At 39.5% G+C, this 19,637-nt stretch overlaps 1 protein-coding gene across 9 annotated transcripts in view; it reads left to right on the top strand.

Moving 5' to 3' along the window:
• The window catches only part of cacna1c (calcium channel, voltage-dependent, L type, alpha 1C subunit), a 185,315-nt gene that overhangs the window by 144,665 nt on the left and 21,013 nt on the right, over positions 1-19,637 (top strand). For 4 of the 9 annotated variants that reach the window (XM_069164984.1, XM_069164981.1, XM_069164983.1 and 1 more), the window contains 11 exons: positions 2,323-2,410; positions 2,521-2,628; positions 2,819-2,871; positions 2,970-3,116; positions 3,287-3,488; positions 4,115-4,273; positions 4,403-4,513; positions 7,284-7,367; positions 14,208-14,303; positions 17,633-17,770; positions 19,231-19,296. In XM_069164984.1, the coding sequence (XP_069021085.1) occupies positions 2,323-2,410; positions 2,521-2,628; positions 2,819-2,871; positions 2,970-3,116; positions 3,287-3,488; positions 4,115-4,273; positions 4,403-4,513; positions 7,284-7,367; positions 14,208-14,303; positions 17,633-17,770; positions 19,231-19,296 (1,252 nt within the window). Of the gene's footprint in view, positions 1-2,322; positions 2,411-2,520; positions 2,629-2,818; positions 2,872-2,969; positions 3,117-3,286; positions 3,489-4,114; positions 4,274-4,402; positions 4,514-7,283; positions 7,368-8,242; positions 8,327-14,207; positions 14,304-17,632; positions 17,771-19,230; positions 19,297-19,637 lie in introns of all 9 variants that reach the window. The other 5 variants (XM_069164987.1, XM_069164980.1, XM_069164988.1 and 2 more) reach the window with 4 other exon arrangements.

Genomic DNA, 19,637 nt, shown 5'->3' with positions numbered 1-19,637 from the left:
TTTTGATTTGATGTTTCTATTGTCCTGGAGAGTTTAGTCGAAGCCTCGTCCAGAGCAAGAACAAAAGAAAATCTATAATCTGTAACGTTATCGACAGATATAGTTTCGTGGGATAGTACTGTATAGATAATAAATGATAAATGATTTGTTACTCTGAACTCTGAGTATGATTTCGGCACTAGATCCATGCCCCAAAGGCCTCTTTACAGGCAGCAGTGTAATTGTTTTTTAATCAGAAAAACGTTTTTTGTTGGCTAAATTATTCCGGGTCTTCCAATTCTCGGTACCTTTTCATGTCCGATTATTATCAATGAGTTTGTTCATCTGTTCTTTGTCATACATTTGGGGGTAGGTCAAATTCAGATCTCATATTTCCGGTTAAACAGAACTCTCCTGGGCTATAGAAATGACACCTGAATGCTAAAACTCAGTGGGTTTTGCCTGTTAAAGGTAGTGAGTGAGTGGGATTTTTCTTGAATATACCGCAGTTAAATTAATTGTGATGGTGTTGCATTTAGTAGTGCCTGCAGACTGTTCGTTTCTGTAGTTTATTCATTTGGCATACCTTATGTGTGATGCAGTTTTGCTGTTACTTTGCTGTCAGTAATTACATATTTCAAGGATCTATTTCAACACATCCCTCTTGGTATAGAAGAGCTGCAGGGGAACATAAAGCTGACACAGAATGAAAAATTTAGTCACTAACAGTATAAATTATAGGCATTCATCAAAAACTGTTTAGACATATTGTATATACACTAGTCATATGAAAGATGGCCTGTTTGTGTTGTCACCCTGAACAGTCTCATAACGTGACATGAAATATGGCTAACATCAGCAGACATGAAAGAACCATACTAACTTGGTCAATACAAAACCACATCTGATGACCCCGTGTCTACTTTTGTTTTCTAACAGATAGATAGAGCCAGTACTTCTTGTCATCAGGTGGTTATTAAATGCTGTTCTTCATCCATGTCAGCCCACTCAACTGAAGCAATATTTTAGGAGTATAATTCATTCGACATTCGTAGGGATTGTACTGTAGCTAAAAGATATCCTCACAGCTGGTTTAACTGTGATATATGATTGATAGCATCCTGCGCCACATGAACTACCTTTAACCGCCTTTAAACTTGACCTTCCTCTGTAAAAACGGGTGTTTTCTTTCCTTTCTGTTTCGACGTCAACACGGAGTAATGTTTCCCTTTATATCACTCCTTTAACCATCTAAAAAGTCACTCCCTTCAAAATATACGTTGACATTTTGGATGCACTTGTTTTTCCTTCTGCCTTCGTCACACTATTGGAAAACGTTTTTGTATTTGTTCTTCAGTTATCTGAACAACACCCACCTTTAACACATTAAAGCATACTGGATTATTAATATGTTTGATATCTGTTCACTTCATGTTGTAACAGTCACCCTGGATGGCCCAAGAGTTGTTTAGATAACAGAGGCACCAATGCTCAAGCTCTTTCCAAACACTGACTATAAAATTCAAAATGTCAAGGTATTAATTTGATTCTTTTGGTTAGTATGGAAAAAACATTCTTTTGAACCACTTCCTTCAAAAGGTCACACTGTGTGACCTTTGGCTCGTACTGACACTCTTACAGCACAATGATTCTCTGTCTGCCTGTAGATGTCTGTTTGTGTCTATCTGTCACTCTATCCGTGTTGAGTGTATGTATGTTTGGTCATTTGTGTGTATTTGTGTTATATTAAAGTCTGTTTTGGACAGTTTATGTGAAACATAGAAACAATGTTGTCTGTCCCCAATGTAAAAGTGATCTGAGATAATTGATGCTATAACTAATGACTATTTGTGACACTAATGGTGTGTAAATAATCAGTACTCTTCACATTAATGAAGGATTTTGATACAATCATTATATAATCTTCTAAGTATAGTTTGAAGTATACTTAATTGTTTTTGAGCATGCATTTGATAAAGACATTTTAATTAAAACATGTAGTCCTGACTTTGTGCAGTTTGAGCCAACCTTCACTTTTCTCTGAAGGTATATTAAGGCTTTGTTCATTTCTTTATTGTTAAAGGTATTTTTTTGGATTCTTTTTTTTATGTTTTTCTTCTTGAGTCTTATTGCACTTTTTTTTTTTTTCAGTTGTCCAGTTTATTTGTATCGAAATCATTTTAATTTCCCTGGTTTGTGTTCTCAGTTTTCTCAGTCTCCACAGTATGTGTTAAAAATACATAAACTATTCTGTGATGTGTGTTGTTCCTAACTTGCATGTAAAGGGTAAGATATGTTCAGTCTAATTGACTAGTCAATAATTTCATCTCACATGTGTTTCAGGTCCAGTGCAATTAATGTTGTGAAGATCTTGAGAGTGCTGCGAGTGTTGAGACCACTGAGGGCCATTAACAGAGCCAAAGGACTAAAGGTTAGCACACTAACACATACAGTGCAGTACAGTATAATAAAGACACATTATACACACTCACTGTCTTCTTAACAAATACGACTCACTGAAGTTTTTGGTGTGTTTTTCAGCATGTTGTGCAGTGCGTGTTTGTCGCTATCAGGACCATCGGCAACATTGTCATCGTCACCACGTTGCTCCAGTTCATGTTTGCCTGTATCGGAGTACAACTCTTTAAGGTAAAAAGGAGAGGACAGTAATTTATCAAATGCCTTCAAAGTCTTCACTACATTCTGTATATTATACGTGACAAGGACATAGATTTAAACTGCAACTTGACTGGTTGGCGGAGGCATACAACTCCAAATGTGGTAATTCTACTATTCTTTGTTTGATTCTGAGCTCTAAGTTTCCATGCCTTTCCATCAGGGCAAGTTCTTCTACTGCAGTGACACCTCGAAACAGACTTACGCAGATTGCAGGTAAGATAGTCCTCCTCCACACAGCCTGGTAACCCTTCTCTTACAGTCTTAACTACTGGAAGAACCCTATGGATATGTTTGTGTGTTTGTATTTGCAGGGGCTCCTACATCATGTATAAGGACGGAGATGTGGGGAAACCCGAAAGAGCCTCGAGAGAGTGGGAGAACAGCGACTTTAACTTTGACGATGTCCTGCAAGGCATGATGGCTCTGTTTGCAGTGTCCACCTTTGAGGGCTGGCCAGGGTGTGTGTCTACTTACAAACACAATGATCATGTATTTTTTTATATGTTTGTTGTCTGAACACTTTGTACTTGCTTTTTTATGTCCTGATATCCTATCAATTCTCACAATTAAAGATGTTTTCTGCCCTTTTTTCTGTCCTACACTCTCTACCTACCCTGCCTCCTGTCAGGTTACTGTACCGGGCCATAGACTCTCACGCTGAGGACGTCGGACCCATCTACAACTACCGCGTGGTCATCTCCATCTTCTTCATTATCTACATCATCATCATTGCCTTCTTCATGATGAACATCTTCGTTGGTTTCGTCATCGTCACATTCCAGGAGCAAGGAGAGCAAGAATATAAGAACTGTGAGCTGGACAAGAACCAGGTAGAGCTTTTGTATGTTTTACATAAAGTTATTACTGAATATATTGCACCGCATATATAAATGCACCTGTGTGTGTGTGTGTGTGTGTGTGTGTGTGTGTGTGTGTGTGTGTGTGTGTGTGTACAGTTTTAGTGTGCTTCTGTTTAGCAGCAAGTATGAGTTTTCAGGTTACAGTAGGAGACAGAGACGGACTCTGCTGTTCTGACTGAAGAGGGAAAGTCATTTTGTCATTCAGGAAGCACAAGGGAGAAAGAATGGAGGCCAGACATAGATGAATGTGGAGAGGCTGAATATGAGTTTTAGGGACAGTAGTCCAGGCAGGAGGGAGCTGCAACAGTTGAGAGTAAAGCTTAAAGAAGGAGCAAGGCAAAGTCCCTGCAGCCCTGTTCTCTGCGATGATCCATGTCTCAAAACGAGCCTGGAAATACAGACAAAAGGTTGGAAGAACAGTCCAGGATGGAGAGGGCTTGTTTAGACTGCCAAAAGACAGCTCTACAGCATTTCCTCCACTATGATCCGGGACCAGAGACATAGAGCTGAGGAGCTGGGAACTACACAAGCAGACAAATGTAAAAGGCAAATGTCAGCGCTTATGTATGCTCACCTTTGTGTTGTGTGTGTCACAGCGTCAGTGTGTGGAGTATGCCCTGAAGGCTCGTCCACTGCGTCGCTACATCCCTAAAAACCCTTATCAGTATAAGGTGTGGTATGTTGTCAACTCCACCTACTTTGAGTACCTGATGTTCACACTCATTCTTCTCAACACCATCTGCCTGGCCATGCAGGTGAGTAACACGCTCGTAAACTAATGCAAGTCCACAAACATAAAATGAGAAAATGTTACACTTAGGGCAACTCCTCTAAAACTACAATTGTTTGTGGACTTTAATGAGCTGTTTGTGGGTTTTTTGCAGCATCATGGACAGACTAAGAATTTCAATGATGCCATGAACATCCTTAACATGCTCTTCACTGGACTCTTCACCGTAGAGATGATCCTTAAACTGATCGCCTTCAAACCCAGGGTAGGTCCATTACTATTAAATACAGGATGGAATAACACAGAGAACAGTACATCATTGTAGACCAGAGAAACCTAGCACAGATAAAGGTAATTTAGATTAAGATACAAGATCATATCAAATAAATGTGCAACTCTACCGTTTCCTAGTTACAACTAATAAATAAGAATTAAAAAGACAAATACATTTTAGGCAGTAATGTGTTTTGCAGATGACTGATTAATGATGTTTTGCTGTACTGTATATTTTTAATACCTTTTGGATTTCCTCTAGATGATAATGACAATACCATGGATATAAGTGCATAGCATCATGTGATTTTTATTCTCACTGCTTCGTTGTTGCCATGCTGTTGTTGCCATGCTGTTGTTGCCATGTAGCTGCATGAGTTTATTGGTCTGGTCTTTGAACTTCCTCGTGCTAATTTAAACAGTAACAGATGGGAATACTTCCTCCTATCACCACAGGCTTAGTGGAAAATCCTCATGTACAATCAATAGCAAGACATAGTGTATTTAATATTACATTTTCCTTGTATCTCTTGTCCAGCACAGTGCAGGTTGTAAATCAAAAGGTCAATGTAAGAGCCAAGCATTTCCAGTTATCGGGGATTTTGGTGAATCTAACAACAAAGACAAAAACACATAAAGCCTTCAGCTCACTGCCTGACTTCTTTAATACACTCAAGTGGGCAGAAGATATATGAAGGTGAAATCAAACTGCCTGCTGAGTTTTTTTATGCATTCTCTCCAGGATCCTTTGCAACAGTGCCAGTGTCACCTTTTGAACAATAATGTCACTAAAATCAGCTCATTATAAAGTATCAATTCAGCCCACAATAGCTTTCAGAAATATCATAATTTCTAGTGTAGAGGAAATAATTTTGCTTCTTTTTTACTTCTTATATATATATATAATTAAAACTTAATCTCTTTTGTTTATCTGAATAACTCCAAAATCCAAATCATGTTCCTACAAAATGTGAGCTTTCATTCAAATGGATGACAGACGGTTATCTTGTAATGACTTCTGAAAATAGTCATTTCTATTTAGACCATTTAGTCTGAGTAACATAACGCATGACTTGCAGTATTTTAAGCACCCAGTTAGAATGAACAACTTGTCGGGTCTGGGAATGTACATCATGCTGTGCTGCATTATGTGCAGTCTGTAATGTTATTTAATGTTTACCTTAAGTACTGCCCAAATGAAGCATGTCATGGTTTCTCCAGTAGAGTTGTGAATCTTTATGAGATGGAAACAACATAACAAAACTGATACTTGTTTTCCTTCTGGAGTGAAGCGTGACAACACATTCCCAAACCATACTGAACATAACGTAACTTGTTTTGTATAGTTTGACTTGCCTTGATAAACTTTTGCTTTGAGCAGTCATCACACAGAGAGGACCAGCGAATTAACAGTTTTACTTCACAGGTGTCAACTAGCTTTAGCTCAAGTAATAGTAGCTCTATGGAAAAGAGTTATTTTATTTAACCAATACTTTTTAACAGGTTTCATCATCTCAGCCATGGAGCAGCAACAGTTACAAGCTCAATTCCTTGTTTTCTTTTCTTAATGTGTTGTACTGTTTTGAATATCTGAGCACATCTTTAATGAATAACATGTTTCTTTATGTGCCCAGTAATTCCTTTAAAAACCTGTTTTTGAAAGTCATGTGTAACCTATGGTATGTTTAGTTTGTCTGATTTAGTCAATCCATACATCGTACCAGTTTGGGTCACTAATATTTAACTCTGGATTAAAATTAATATCCTAAGACTTAAAACAACGTTAAATCCACATTATCCAAGGAAGGACACCTTGTGACATTTGCATAATGCCAATTTGCTGATGAATTTAGTCAAGAGGTGTTCTTGCTTTTCATGATAATACCTCAGCTGCTGATGACAGATGCTTAAAATAGATCAGTAAGACTGATCTCCTCTCAGTCTCACTCTTTGTCTGCCAATTTACTAAATGGTGAGAACAACTGAGTGGTATTTGTTGTGCCATACATACCTAAGAGCTTACAGTGTTTGTTGAAAGTTGTACAATCATTGCGTAGGATCATTGTAGTCGTCTCACTAAGCATCTCATTAAACAGCTTTCTAATTTTCCTGCTCCAACTAATAAACCATCTTTAGGCAGACAGTAACTAAAATATTGCTCCAGTGTTGCTGTATTGCATTGGTGCAAACATCTTTAGCCTTCCAAGTTCACAGTGATAAAAAAAAAAAATGAAGGTGAGGAATTGGAAAACAATCAAAAACAAGCTGAAGTAACGTAACTTTCTAAGATGTAGCTCTCTGTATTTAGAGTGTAGATGTCATTTTAGTTTTCTGACTTAATTATTCTGGCCTTACGAAATGTGAACATTTTGGATAAATACTTTCTTTGTATCGGTGCTAGTAGTGAATCGGTCACAATAAGTTAAGTAAACAGAGTATAATCAGTATAATCACTGCCACAGTTCTGCTGAATGGCCCCTAGATGCAGGTGGAAGACATAAATAACAGCGATCTAACATACCATCCTTAACAGAGCAGGAACTTCAGCTGCACTTGATGAGCAGATAACACAGTGGAAACTTCTTCTCCTTTCATGTGTTGGCTCATCTAGTGTAGCTGATTTTTTTTTTTGTTTGCTCAGTGTACTGTACGACCTCATACCACCTTAATCTGGGATGCCAAGTGGCAGCAGATGTTGTTTTCGTTCTAACCTACCTTTCTTACCCTCCTCCTCCTCCTCTTGCTCACCTCATCCTGTGTAGGGGTACTTTAGTGATCCCTGGAATGTGTTTGATTTCCTCATCGTAATTGGCAGCATAATAGACGTCATTCTCAGTGAAATCAACGTAAGTATGATGTCCCCTTTCACTCTCCTTGTCTCTCCTTCTCTGTCTCTGTCTCTGTCTCTGTCTCTGTCTCGTGTCCTCTCACCTCTGAATCTTTCAAATTCTTCTACTCTCCTTTTCTTTGTAGCTATTCTGTGTCGTGCTGTTGTCTCTCTCCATCTCTCTATCTTCCTTGTCTGCCTCCTCTTTCTCTTCTTCCTCCTCCTCCTCTCCCTTCATTCTTAAATCCAAGATGGCCTCTGCCACTCAGGGGGACACATCCCAGGCCACAAAGGTTCCTGTACAAGAACAAGCTTCTTCCTGTGTTTCACAGAGAGTAGAGGCAACAAAGGCAGGGTTTAGCTTTGAACACAAGGGGATTCTGTCTTGCGTCTTCCTCCCTTTTTCTTTTCAGTATCTCAAATGTTGTTGGGTTCTTGGTTTTTTTTCTGTCACATTGTGACATGTACCCAGGTTTGATCACCTAACTAACTGAACTAACTCACTGACCAATCACAAGCAGCCTTACACAGCTTTTCATTTTTTTAACTGCAGCAACAGGTTTTGGTTTTTTTTTAGTCGTGATTTTGTTGCAATTTGTTCTTTACTGTTGTACTTGTTGACATTTCCTCATGGACAAGCATGACCGATCGCTGCTGCTCTTCCTCTGCTGTCCATCTCTTTCAGACTGCCCCTTCTTTTCTTTTTTTGCCGTTTAATTTTGTCGATTCCTTCCCTCTCTCCTCCTACTAAAAAACGCCAATGCTCATGTATGTAATGTTTTTATCTTATTTTTCTCCTCTCTCCTTTTATTTCCGTTCTTTCCATTTTTTTAAATGTCTTATGTTCTGTCCTTTTCTTTCTGTTGTTTTCTTTTTCTTTCCACCCCTACGCAGCATTATTTTGTTGATGCATGGAACACATTTGATGCCTTGATAGTTGTGGGTAGCATTGTTGACATAGCGATCACTGAGGTTAACGTAAGTAGTCCAACTCCTCCCTCCCTTCCTGCCTGCCTGCTCTGCCATTCCCACACACACAAACAGACCGAGCGCTGATACCCATCTCGCATGCTTTCAAATGATTAGGAAACTTCAGCTGTGCAATATTTGAAGTTAAGAGATGGCTGAATAGGTCTGGCAGATAAAACAGCCAGATGTGGCACAATCAAACTGGAGAACAGTGGCCTCTGAAGGGTGTGTAATTTAATATGTATAAAAAAAACTAAAAAAAACCTGATATTTACAGTTAGGTTTCCTTCCCCTACATCTGAATAACTTTTGACATGGTCAGTTACCATTACTCTTTCAGTTTTTAATACAAATATTAATGACTATAACAACAGAGGTTTCCCCAACCACTTCTTTCCCAATGTTCTCCCTTTCTCACGCCTGCAGCGTGTCACTCAGCTTGTATGTAGCAGTGTAATAATGCTGCAAACCAAACTCTCCTTTGATATTTACTACTTAGATATTTGAAACTGCCCTCAGATAGGTATTTATGCCTCGGTCTGCTGAGCATCAACAGCATCAGAGACTATTGCATTTGTCAATAGAACCTATTGCATTTCCTCAGCACTTGGTTTGGTTACACATCGGTTTTATTTGATCTTTCATCAGTGCAACAGGGGATACTGTCCATTCCCCCGGCATGATGGACACTGTATAGCATGACAGATACAAAGGTGATATATCCAGGCCTGTTACTGTACTGTGTTTGTAGAAAAGAGCCACACATCCACATAAGGGAACAAGTGCATATTCTCTGTCTTTTGAACAATGGTGTTTTGACCCAAGGGTCAAAAAACACTCGAGAAACAATTTCTTTTATTTTTTTTAACTTTTATCCAACAATAGCAATGTGCAGATATGGGGAACAATTTGATCCATGAATGGATTTATTCAGGACCCATGAAATTTATGTAAATGTATGTATGAATTCATTTATTATCGACGTGGAAGCCGTATGGTCAGCTGTGGGGCTGAATAAGAATGAATATCCCAAACACAAGTCAAATGTCGAGTGTCTATTGTATTTACACTTTAGGGATAATTGATGTTTTACTCATGTGATATTCAAAGTGCTCTTTGGCAGGAGAATAGTTTGAGAACCATGGAAAACTGCAATTTCGGTTGGCTGACTTCCTCTTCGTATAGCCTCAGAAGAAAATTATTTCTTACCATGATCAAACTGGCCAAAGTAATGGATGCCACAAAAGCATTCTTGCTGAATAAATGAGTTTCTTTTTTTTTTTTGTAGTCAAGTATATCATTCAGATCCATTTGATGACTCACTGTCCATCTGAAAAACTTTGCATCTGCAATGAGAAGTCCTCGGGGCGGAAAGTCGCAGCTCAGTAGATGAAAGCAGTTCTCTATAAGTTTAACTTTGATGTGTTGTCTGTATGTCAGCGTAAAGACACAAATGCCATGCTTTGCTTGGACTCTAACAAGCAAATGAGCCATGCAACATCTCATCTCTCTGTGGATCACCTTTTAAATCCAGTACTTTTGTGTCAATTATAGGTTATTCTTTGCTCATGTCATTTCAGTTATAGCGGTCAAAATAAGCAAAACAAGATTGCTTCTTCTAGAAGTATAGTTTGGTTGAATGTGGTTAAATGAGCTTATTTGCAATCTTTTCAAGCATTAGAAGAGAAAACTGATGAAGAGTGAAGATTGATGCTTTCTCATATCTATTTGTTAAACATAAAACTGTAACCAAGAGATGGTTGCCTTAGCTGAAAAAAAGCTGAAACCACCACAACTACCAGTCTAGCAGTGCTGAAATAAACACTATTAAACATGGTTCACCTCATTTGTTAAATCCATGAAAAACCCAGTTAGTGTTTTACCTTTGGAAGGCTAGCTTATTCCCTTTGTGTCCAGTCTTCATGATAAGTTAAGCTAAGCTATTCATCAGATGGTTTCAGCTTCATGTTTGACCAATAAACTCGAGAGAGAGAGAGAGAGAGAGAGAGAGAGAGAGAGAGAGAGAGAGAGAGAGAGAGAGAGAGAGAGAGAGAGAGGGAGAGGTCTAAGTTTGCTTATCTAATGCTCACCAAGAAAGCAAATGAGTGTATTTTATGACTATGTCACATCAATGTTAGACAAAATTCAGTCAACTACATGTGGATGCATGCAAATTATTTACCTGAAATCCTCTCTCAATTGTTAGCTGGTTTGAGGACAAGAGACAAGATGAGAATATGCACTCAGGTACCCTGTTATGTCCCCTCATGGTTGAATGCAGTGTGTTCCATCTCAGACCATACAAATAAGGTTAGTGTACCCCAGGGGTGTGTGAGCATGGCACTTATTTTCATGCCGTTAGAAAGGGAATTCATTCGTCCCTATGAGAGGCTGCTCGGAAACAACTCTGGGTAATTTCTAAACTACACTTGGTGATTATATGTTTTATTCAGTTTTTCTATGTAGGTATTACAATAATTTGCTGTGAAGGGGGATCATAGGGTACCATCATGTTGCTGTGCAGGGAAATAATTTATCTGAGTCTGATGCAAGTGGCATATAATTGTTCAGAGAGACAGGAAAGTGAACAATTGATGAAGATTGTCAGTGTGAAAAAATAGTAATTGGAGATATTGCATTCTATGCAGGGAATTACCAATGTTCAATTAGCCACCTTTACACTGATGTTCACCGGGCCAGAGATATACACCTTTGTCATCTATACAAGTCACTGATGTTGCACTTAACTCTTTGGTTTGAAGTTTGCTTTTGATTGATTTGGTTAACTGGTTTGCAGTTCTTTCCGAATGTTTCATTATTTTTCTCTCTCACCTCTAACCTAAAGGCATGCCCCAAGTTTTTTTTTTTTTCTTTTTCTTCCGCCCCTCTGGTCGTTTTTGATCATTTGGGTGATGAAATGCCCGAACTACCTTTTCTTTTTTCTTTTTTTTTAAGAAACCCTCCGCACTTCAATCCTGTGAGAACTCTTGACTGTTTTGGAACTGGGACCCTGTCACGTAGGCATTTTAAATTTTAGCCTGCCACCGCATTTCATCAGTCACAGAAGCACTTAAATACTGAGCAGCAGAATTAGAAACTACGAGTAGCAGTTTGTCAACAGCTACTTCTCTTTTATTGAATTCCTCCGTGTACAGTGAAGTGCAGTAACAGGCTAGCTTTTAAAATGTTATCACTTTGCCTTTAGTAAATATTAAATGGCCAAAATATCCCATTTGAATGCACTCACTTCGCTGCGCTGTTGGGTGCCTGTTGACTTATATTAGCTGCATTTTTCGTGGTCATTTTTTGGTCATTGAAACAGAACTCAATCCTGGGTCTCCCGAGCAACCTGCGGGTGCTTCTTAAACCTTGTATAGTTTCTTTTTCGTTTCAGTTTTGGTTTGAGTAGAAGTAGTGTGAACAGATTGGTAGCTGGTTTGCTCTGAGGGGTGTCTTGCAGACGATGCCAGTATGGGCTGCATCTACTTCTCCTTTTCTTTCTCTCTCTTTGGAATGCCTTCTCTTCTCCTCATCTCTCTCCTTCTCTTTCTGAACTTTTTCAGTTCACTTAACTCTTCTTTTATGGATGTTTATCTCTCTCCTTCTCTGTCTTTTCTCCTCGTGGGTTTGCGGTGCTGCTTGCTCAATTGAAATGCAAGCTGGGTAACATGAGTCTCAACCAATTACCTGCTATATATTTAAACATCCTTTTTCATTGTAGTTTTTTTGTGTGTTTTAACACATCTTTTTGCAGCATTATGGCATACACCTTACAATATATGGATCAAAAATGAGAAACAAAAAGTGTGTTCTCATGACACACATGTTACCCACTGAACTGACTGAACTGATGAATTTTTTGCTCGAAAAAATTATGTGCAATGTGAGAAAACTGCTCAAGTTCCATTTAAATACGCTCATAAATCCAGTGACCTGAGTGACTCACATCTGCACTGTAGTCCAGCCTGAAAGGACTACTGTGTATTTGTTTTTCTACTGAATTTATTTTGGTTAAGATTGCACTTCATGTACCAAACCTCTAGGGCCACAAGTTCCCTTTAGAGTCAAGTTTATAATAAATGATAATGAGGAATTATATGAGTTTAATTTGATTCTGTGTCACTGCTTTGATTTCAATTTGAAAATGAAGCACATCCACATTTACATTGTGCTTAAATTAAACCACATGGCCCTCTTTTCATCACACTCAGACAAAAACACATCCTCTTACCTTTTAGTTTTTTACTCAGTGCACACTTCATGTGAATCAGGAAATCTTCCTTCTCTGCATCCTTCCTTCCTTCCTTCTTCCCTGCACATTTCCCCTTTATCCATCACTTTTTCCTCCCCTCCTACAGTTATCCTTACTTCCAACTTTCCTTAACAAAATAATACACCTTAGTTTTTGTCATCAGTACATACGCCCACGAACACACACGTACCCATATTCTCTCTTTGGTCTTTTTTCGGCATTGTTACATCAACAGATTATTATCATTGTTCGTGGTCTGGCTGCTGGTTATTTAGAAAAAGGGAACAGGGTAAACGCTTGTAATACTTAAGTGTATTTTTAATCAATAGGGCTTGATAAAACCTCTTACTCTGTGTACATTACTGTGTGTGATCATACAGCTGTGTGTATGGCCCTGTTAGAATCTCATTAAATGCCTCATTCCTTCCTTCCTTCCTTCTTTACTTTTTTTATTTTGTGTATTCTTGCTCTCTGAAATTCATTTCTTTCCTCTTTTGCTTTCCTTCCTCCACTCATGTTCTTAATTCTTAAATATCCCCTTTCTTTCCTATTTTGCTTCCTAAATTCTTCTTCTTTAATGCTTTCTGTCTCCCTTAATCTTACTGGCGTGGGTCCTTCTCTATTCCTTGAGAAGATAGGGAGCAATGATGCATTTATTTTGCAGTGAGATGTTCTAACAGGGCCAATCCCAATGTAGAGTGAACAGCTCCTGAGTCATAGATTGAACTTCAAGTTAATCTATCACTCTCAGCAGTCTAAAGTGTTGCAATGCCAGGGATAACCAGTGGGTGTCTCCCTACAGTATATGGTTTGTGTGCTTCTTATGTAAACACAAGTGGGCTCCAATTTCCAAAAGCATCATCTTTTTCACCAGTAAACCCAGACCTATAGCTTATCTTAGTGTCCTCTTTTAATGTGAAATTGTAAGGCTTCTTTGACCTGAAAGTAAATTAACCTCACGTCAAGGTTCAAGTCATTTAATTTCACATGGAGTTTGACTGTTGTCAGGTTATTTTGACCTGACAACAGTCAAACTCCATGTGACCTGAATAATATATGATGCATTTGGTAAACGTGGCCTGAGTTAACCACTGTTTCTACTGTAGCTGCAGCTGGCAGAAAGAAAAACAGATAGCTACCGAGGCGCCCCCCACCGCCCCATCATACACACAGATTCATGGGCTCATGTGACATCAGCCCTACATATAAGTGATGATGGCGAAAGCTGTCTCTCCATCATCTGTGTTTTGGCCCTGAAGGCACTGGACAGAAATCCTACATTTCCTATGCATTTCAGTCCTCTACTACTTTGATAAGAAGTGATGTAGCTTGATGTGGCCCTCACAGAGGATGAAGCCAGTCTCCATATGCAGTAATATCATACAGAAATCTCCCTTTTAGCTCAGATAAAATGACGTTTTGTCACCACCATGTGAGAGTTGATCAGAAAATGAACTCTCACTATACTGGTGCTTTGTTTGTCTGAGCTGGTGCCAAGATTTCCACTATTTTCCACTACTTTCCACCAAAAGCACAAACACATATAAAACACTCATATATTGTACATGCACAGTCACATAAAGCACACACACACCGAGGCGCTACTCTGGTGCTGATCTTTGTTGCCTTTCCTTAAAGCCAGCTGACTCCTCCTCGTCCTCGTCCTCCTCCTCTTCGTCCTCCTCTTCGTCCTCCTCCTCTTCTTCCTCTCACCCCCCTGTGGTAAGGCCAATGGTACGCGCCGACGGTAACCTTGTCCGCCTCCCTACCTCCTCCACCATCCCTCCATCCCTCCATCCTTCCATCCCTCCTCCTGCTATGCCATCCACGGTATGATCCAAAACTTTTGGCTTCTTGTTCACCTCGTCCTCTCCCCTTTGTCGCTCCTGCTGATATCTTCTGCAGCATGTCCAGAGCTATATTTTGTGTTGCTGTTGTTCATACTTTTACATGTTTGTATACAGTATATATATATATATGTGTATGAATGGTGAAGGGCACTGTATTGTGCAGGCCTAGTATAACTGGAGTCTTTTAACTTACTTTGAGTGGCTATTGTTGTTGCCATGGCACCCGCTATCCCCACCTCCCCCATGGCTTGCAAGTTGCGGCCCTTTCCCTTATGGGTGTGGTATCTTTTGTGCTTCGTCATCGGTACAAGCCATCATGGTCACGCTATCACTCTGTCTGTCGATCTATCTATCTATCTATCTATCTATCTATCTATCTATCTATCTATCTATCTATCTATCTATCTATCTATCTATCTATCTATCTATCTATCTATCTATCTATCTATCTATCTATCTATCTATCTATCTATCCATCTATCTATGGAACTGTCTTTCTGTCTATCTATCTATCGAACTGTCTGTCTGTCTGTCTGTCTGTCTGTCTATCTATCTATCTATCTATCTATCTATCTATCTATCTATCTATCTATCTATCTATCTATCTATCTATCTATCTATCTATCTATCTATCTATCTATCTATCTATCTATCTATCTATCTGTCTATCTATCTATCTGTCTATCTGTCTATCTGTGTCTTTCTGTTTATGAATCAGTCCAGTGTTTTGTATCTGAATAATTCAAACTATTCTTCGTCTTCAGTCTCCTTCTCTTGCTCTTTTATGCTCTTTCTCTCTCTCTCTCAGTTACACTTACTGTCACTGTACCTCTCCGTTCGCTCCTTCCTCTCTCTCAATGGTACCCACTGTGGTGCGGTTGTGGTATTACATGCAGTACAGATTTGTGACTTTCACTCCTCAGAAGGATGTGTCATTTTTTTGCATATCTGTCAGTGGAGTTTGGGACAACTTGTGTCTTGAGTTACTTGGCAACACTACATCAGAAAAATTGCTACTTTTAGAAACCTTTTTTTTTTTCCTGTTATCACAGATTTATAGAAGAATAAATATTATGTAACATTTTACAAACCAGATCATTATTACCAGATTATGTTGAAAAGTAGCAATAAATTTGACATTTGTTATCCCAAATTGCAGTCAGATGTGTGGAGAATGGCGCGTTCTCTGCAGGAGCACACTGTGTTCTCTTTGGGATTAACATAAAGAATTGATGACTTCTTGGAAAAACACAAATGGCAAAACAGACTCAGAGGTCAGAGATGCTGATGTTGTGGGGTTTTTTGATGTCACATTTATTTGTTATAGTGAAGACAGATGTAGTATGGCTCTATTCCGGTTACATTGTTGTGGTTGAAATGGCAATTGTTTTGTGGTCAAGATCATTTTGTGCATATTTGTGTGGAAATGTGTAGTTAGATGTTGATTATTAAACATTTTCTTGTTGTTCTTGTATAATTGTTAGTGTTGTTATGGCTACTTCTATGAAATGATATCCTCACCTCATTTATGTGCTGTCCGTGGTGTAAATTGAGAGTGATATCCTTAGCTGGGTCCTTAGCTACTGTATTAATTGCATCATGTGGTACACAAACCCTGATGTTGCCTTTGTTTTTCTGCCTTTTTGTCCCAGAGAACAAGCCAGAGCAGCATAAATAAATAAATCTGTATTAGAAAAGCACTCGGTGAGATGCCCTCAATATTTCATTGCGGAGTTATTTCCTGTGGATGACTACTGGCACAATAGAAAGCAGTGTCTCTTGACCTTGCACTTAAGAACTTTGCTGGGATTTGGAATAAAAAGAAAAAAGTCCAAAGCACACCAAATAATGTATTACTTAAATGCCTTGAGAGGCAAAATATTGCAGACTCTTTGCAAAAAGATTGCTGGAATGATAAACAGTTTCCTGAAGATGATAGCAAACAGACGGTACAGATAAAGAGAGATTTTTTTTTATTTTATTTTTTTTACATGGCAGTGGCTGCATGTTGCAGTAATGTCTTGCCATCTTTGGATTGTTCCTCCAGGTGGCCAGTTTCTCTGTTACAGACAAACAATTAGCCTGCATGCATGATTTACTGGAACAGGAATCAACCTGCAGGCTGGGATTTTTCTATTGTATCTGTGATTTATGGAAGTGCTTACCTCCATCAGTGGAAGACTCTCTGGGATGTGCAGTGACAAAATCCTTCAGCTCAGTTTTGATGAGTTACTTCAGGGGTCCCAAAAGTATTTTAATGCTTTTTTTTTTTGTCAAATGTCAGTGCAAGGCTGGATTAACCTGTATTAGGACAGACCCAAAAACCAAGGGTGTTTTGTTTGCCATGATAATGACAGCAATCAGATGAGATTTAAGGAAGAACAGAGGGTTTTCTAAGAACCCATAATACCAGTAAAGGCAAATCATTTAGCTGCCTTTAAAGATGGTTCATGTAACAACTGTAAAGTAACTCTGAGATGTCTGATTGCACGGTTGGATGGATCCAGTTTAAAAAGAGGAACAGAGGCTGAAGCAGGTGGATTTAGGAAACCGGCAGATGATTTGTTGATCTCTTTGTTGCCAAGTGATTTTTCCATGAAGTCACAAAAACAAGCATGACTGCCCGATTCTCTCCCAAATCTCTAGTGTCAGTTGATTTTGATGGGATTTAGTAGGACGCAGATTTCCATTTATTAACTCAGTGTGTGTGTGTGTGTGTGTGTGTGTGTGTGTGTGTGTGTGTGTGTGTGTGTGTGTGTGTGTGTGTGTGTGTGTGTTGTGTGTGGGTGGGTGGGTGGGTCGGTGTGTGTGTGTGTGTGTGTGTGTGTGTGTGTGTGTGTGTGTGTGTGGGTGGGTGTGTGGGTGCATGTTATGTATATTTACATCCATATCTATGCGTGGGTGGGAATATGCATACAAATGTTACTTGTATGTCTGCATTTCTGCACATGTCTGTGTTTGTTTATGTATGTGTGTATGTCTGTGATCATCTATACCTGTGTGTGTGTGTGTGTGTGTGTGTGTGTGTGTGTGTGTGTGTGTGTGTGTGTGTGTGTGTGTGTGTGTGTGTGTGTGTGTGTGTGTGTGTGTGTGCGCGTGTGTGCGGTGTGCGCGTGTGTGCGTGTGTATTCCCTCCCTTACCTATCTGCATGTGTTCCCATGCGTCCTGTGTTTTTTCTAAAAACATAAAAAAACACCAAACCCCACCAAAAGGGACTGCAGAACTCTGAAGAGAACGCCAGGATCTCCATCACCTTCTTCCGGCTGTTCCGCGTGATGAGGCTGGTGAAGCTGCTGTCTCGCGGGGAAGGGATTCGGACCCTGCTGTGGACCTTCATCAAATCCTTCCAAGTGAGGGGAGAACCGGACACAACATGCTAGAGTAGGGGGGTTGGGTTTACACAGGTCGGAAGTGGCAGAGGGAAAGTGGAGCTTTAACCCTAATGTGATCCCAGATTGCCCTTCTTTTGGAGACAATCGTTTTATTTAAATAGGATTCCCTTTGTTGTTAACAGATTTTACGATCCAGACTTGTGATAGTGGTTTTAAAGTTTATTTGCCAGTTGTAGGTGTTAAAATGTTATATTTAGAACAAGTTGATTATTTTACATTGTAATGTTTAAGGAATGAAAATTGTGTTGTAATTTCCGATCTGAGACACATGGGGCTAAAATATCCTTGTTCTTGTGTAAATCCAGCCTGATAGACTCTCACAAGCCACCTTTCCTTTCCTTGCCTCATTCCTCCTTCTGAACCACCTCTTACTTGTGCAGAAATTAGGGAGACGAGGAAGAAAGGGAAGAAAGAGGGATGATGTGAGGTAATGGAGACAAGGTTTAGGAGTCTCGCTGCAGAGGCAGGGAGGGAAGTCGGGACTTGAGGTTCGAAAACAGGGACAAACTCCAACAGCTTATCCAGAAATCTTCTCTTCTGTCCTCCTCTACCCTTTCTTTTCCTTCTCATCACTTCTCCTTCTATCCTTTTTACTCTCAAACACCCAACACCCTACTACTAATCCCTGAGAGCTCACCATTCCCTGTAGGCGAGTTAAGCGGTAGATAAGTTCAACGAAGCACTTCACCAAAAAATGAAATCATTTGATAGAGAGTTTTGGGGAAATTGATAAAAAAAAAAAAAATCTGATCTCTCTCTTGTGTTAGCTGAGATGGGCCACTTCATGTTGAAATTCAAAACATCGGTAGGACTGCAAAAAAACTGACTTGTGTCAAGTATTAAAATCATCAGTAATCATAAACGTATTCTTATATTTATTATTTTGAGGTTAGACGGTCCTGTTTACTTATTTATCAGTGTAATAAACACATTATCACATTTTTCATTTATTCATCATGACTTGGCCCTACTCTCCAGACACAGGGGTGATATTAGCCAGAAGCTCAGTTCTACACAGTTGACCAGGTGTATAAATACAGAAGAAATACCTGTTTGGTTAATGTATAATATGTTGGAACTGGTCTCCTGGCTAAATCCAGGGAGCAGTTTGTATTTTACTGAGGGCTTTTGCTCCGAAGTCAGATGATTTGTCTGGGATTGTTTTTGGTGTTGTGCCACACTTGACTGTAGATCCATTCACTTTCACTTCATAAAGTACGAATGAATTAAATTAGCTGCTGCTACAATGGAAAAATAATACATGCGTGAGGTTTATCAACCCTTTTAAAAACAACTTCCTACATCATTTGTGGATTCATTGGATGAGTGAGATTTGAATGAAAGTGAATGGACTCCAGCCGTGGGTGCAGGATAATAGTGCAGACGACTTGTCACTGATGTGTCTCTCCTCTCTTCAGGCTCTGCCCTACGTAGCTCTGCTTATAGTGATGCTGTTCTTCATATACGCTGTCATCGGCATGCAGGTAAGCTGTCGTTTTGTCCCCTTGTCTCCCTCCCCATGTCGTGTTGTCTTCTCTCTCCTTCTCTCCTGTAGCAAGCCTTCGTCCTGTGTCTGTCCTCCTGGAGTCTTGTCATGCCGAGTTCACGTTCGGTCACGTCTTCAGTCTCTCCTCCACTTTTCTTCCCCCTCTTCTATCTCGTTATTGTTTGTGCCTGTGCTGCCTCTCTCTGTCTCTCCTGCTGTTTCCTCTTCAAGCTGTTGTACAGTTTGTTTCACTGATGATGAGTGGGAGACACTTTGATTTGATTTGCCGGGGACGGCTGACCTTTATTTCTGATCGACTTCCTCTTGTCAATGCTGACA

The sequence above is a fragment of the Embiotoca jacksoni genome, unplaced genomic scaffold, assembly GCF_022577435.1.
Source record: "Embiotoca jacksoni isolate LCO1_2020_lvr unplaced genomic scaffold, fEmbJac1.0.p SCAF_32, whole genome shotgun sequence".
Lineage (NCBI taxonomy): Eukaryota > Metazoa > Chordata > Actinopteri > Embiotocidae > Embiotoca > Embiotoca jacksoni.
This window is presented reverse-complemented; position numbering and strand designations above follow the sequence as displayed.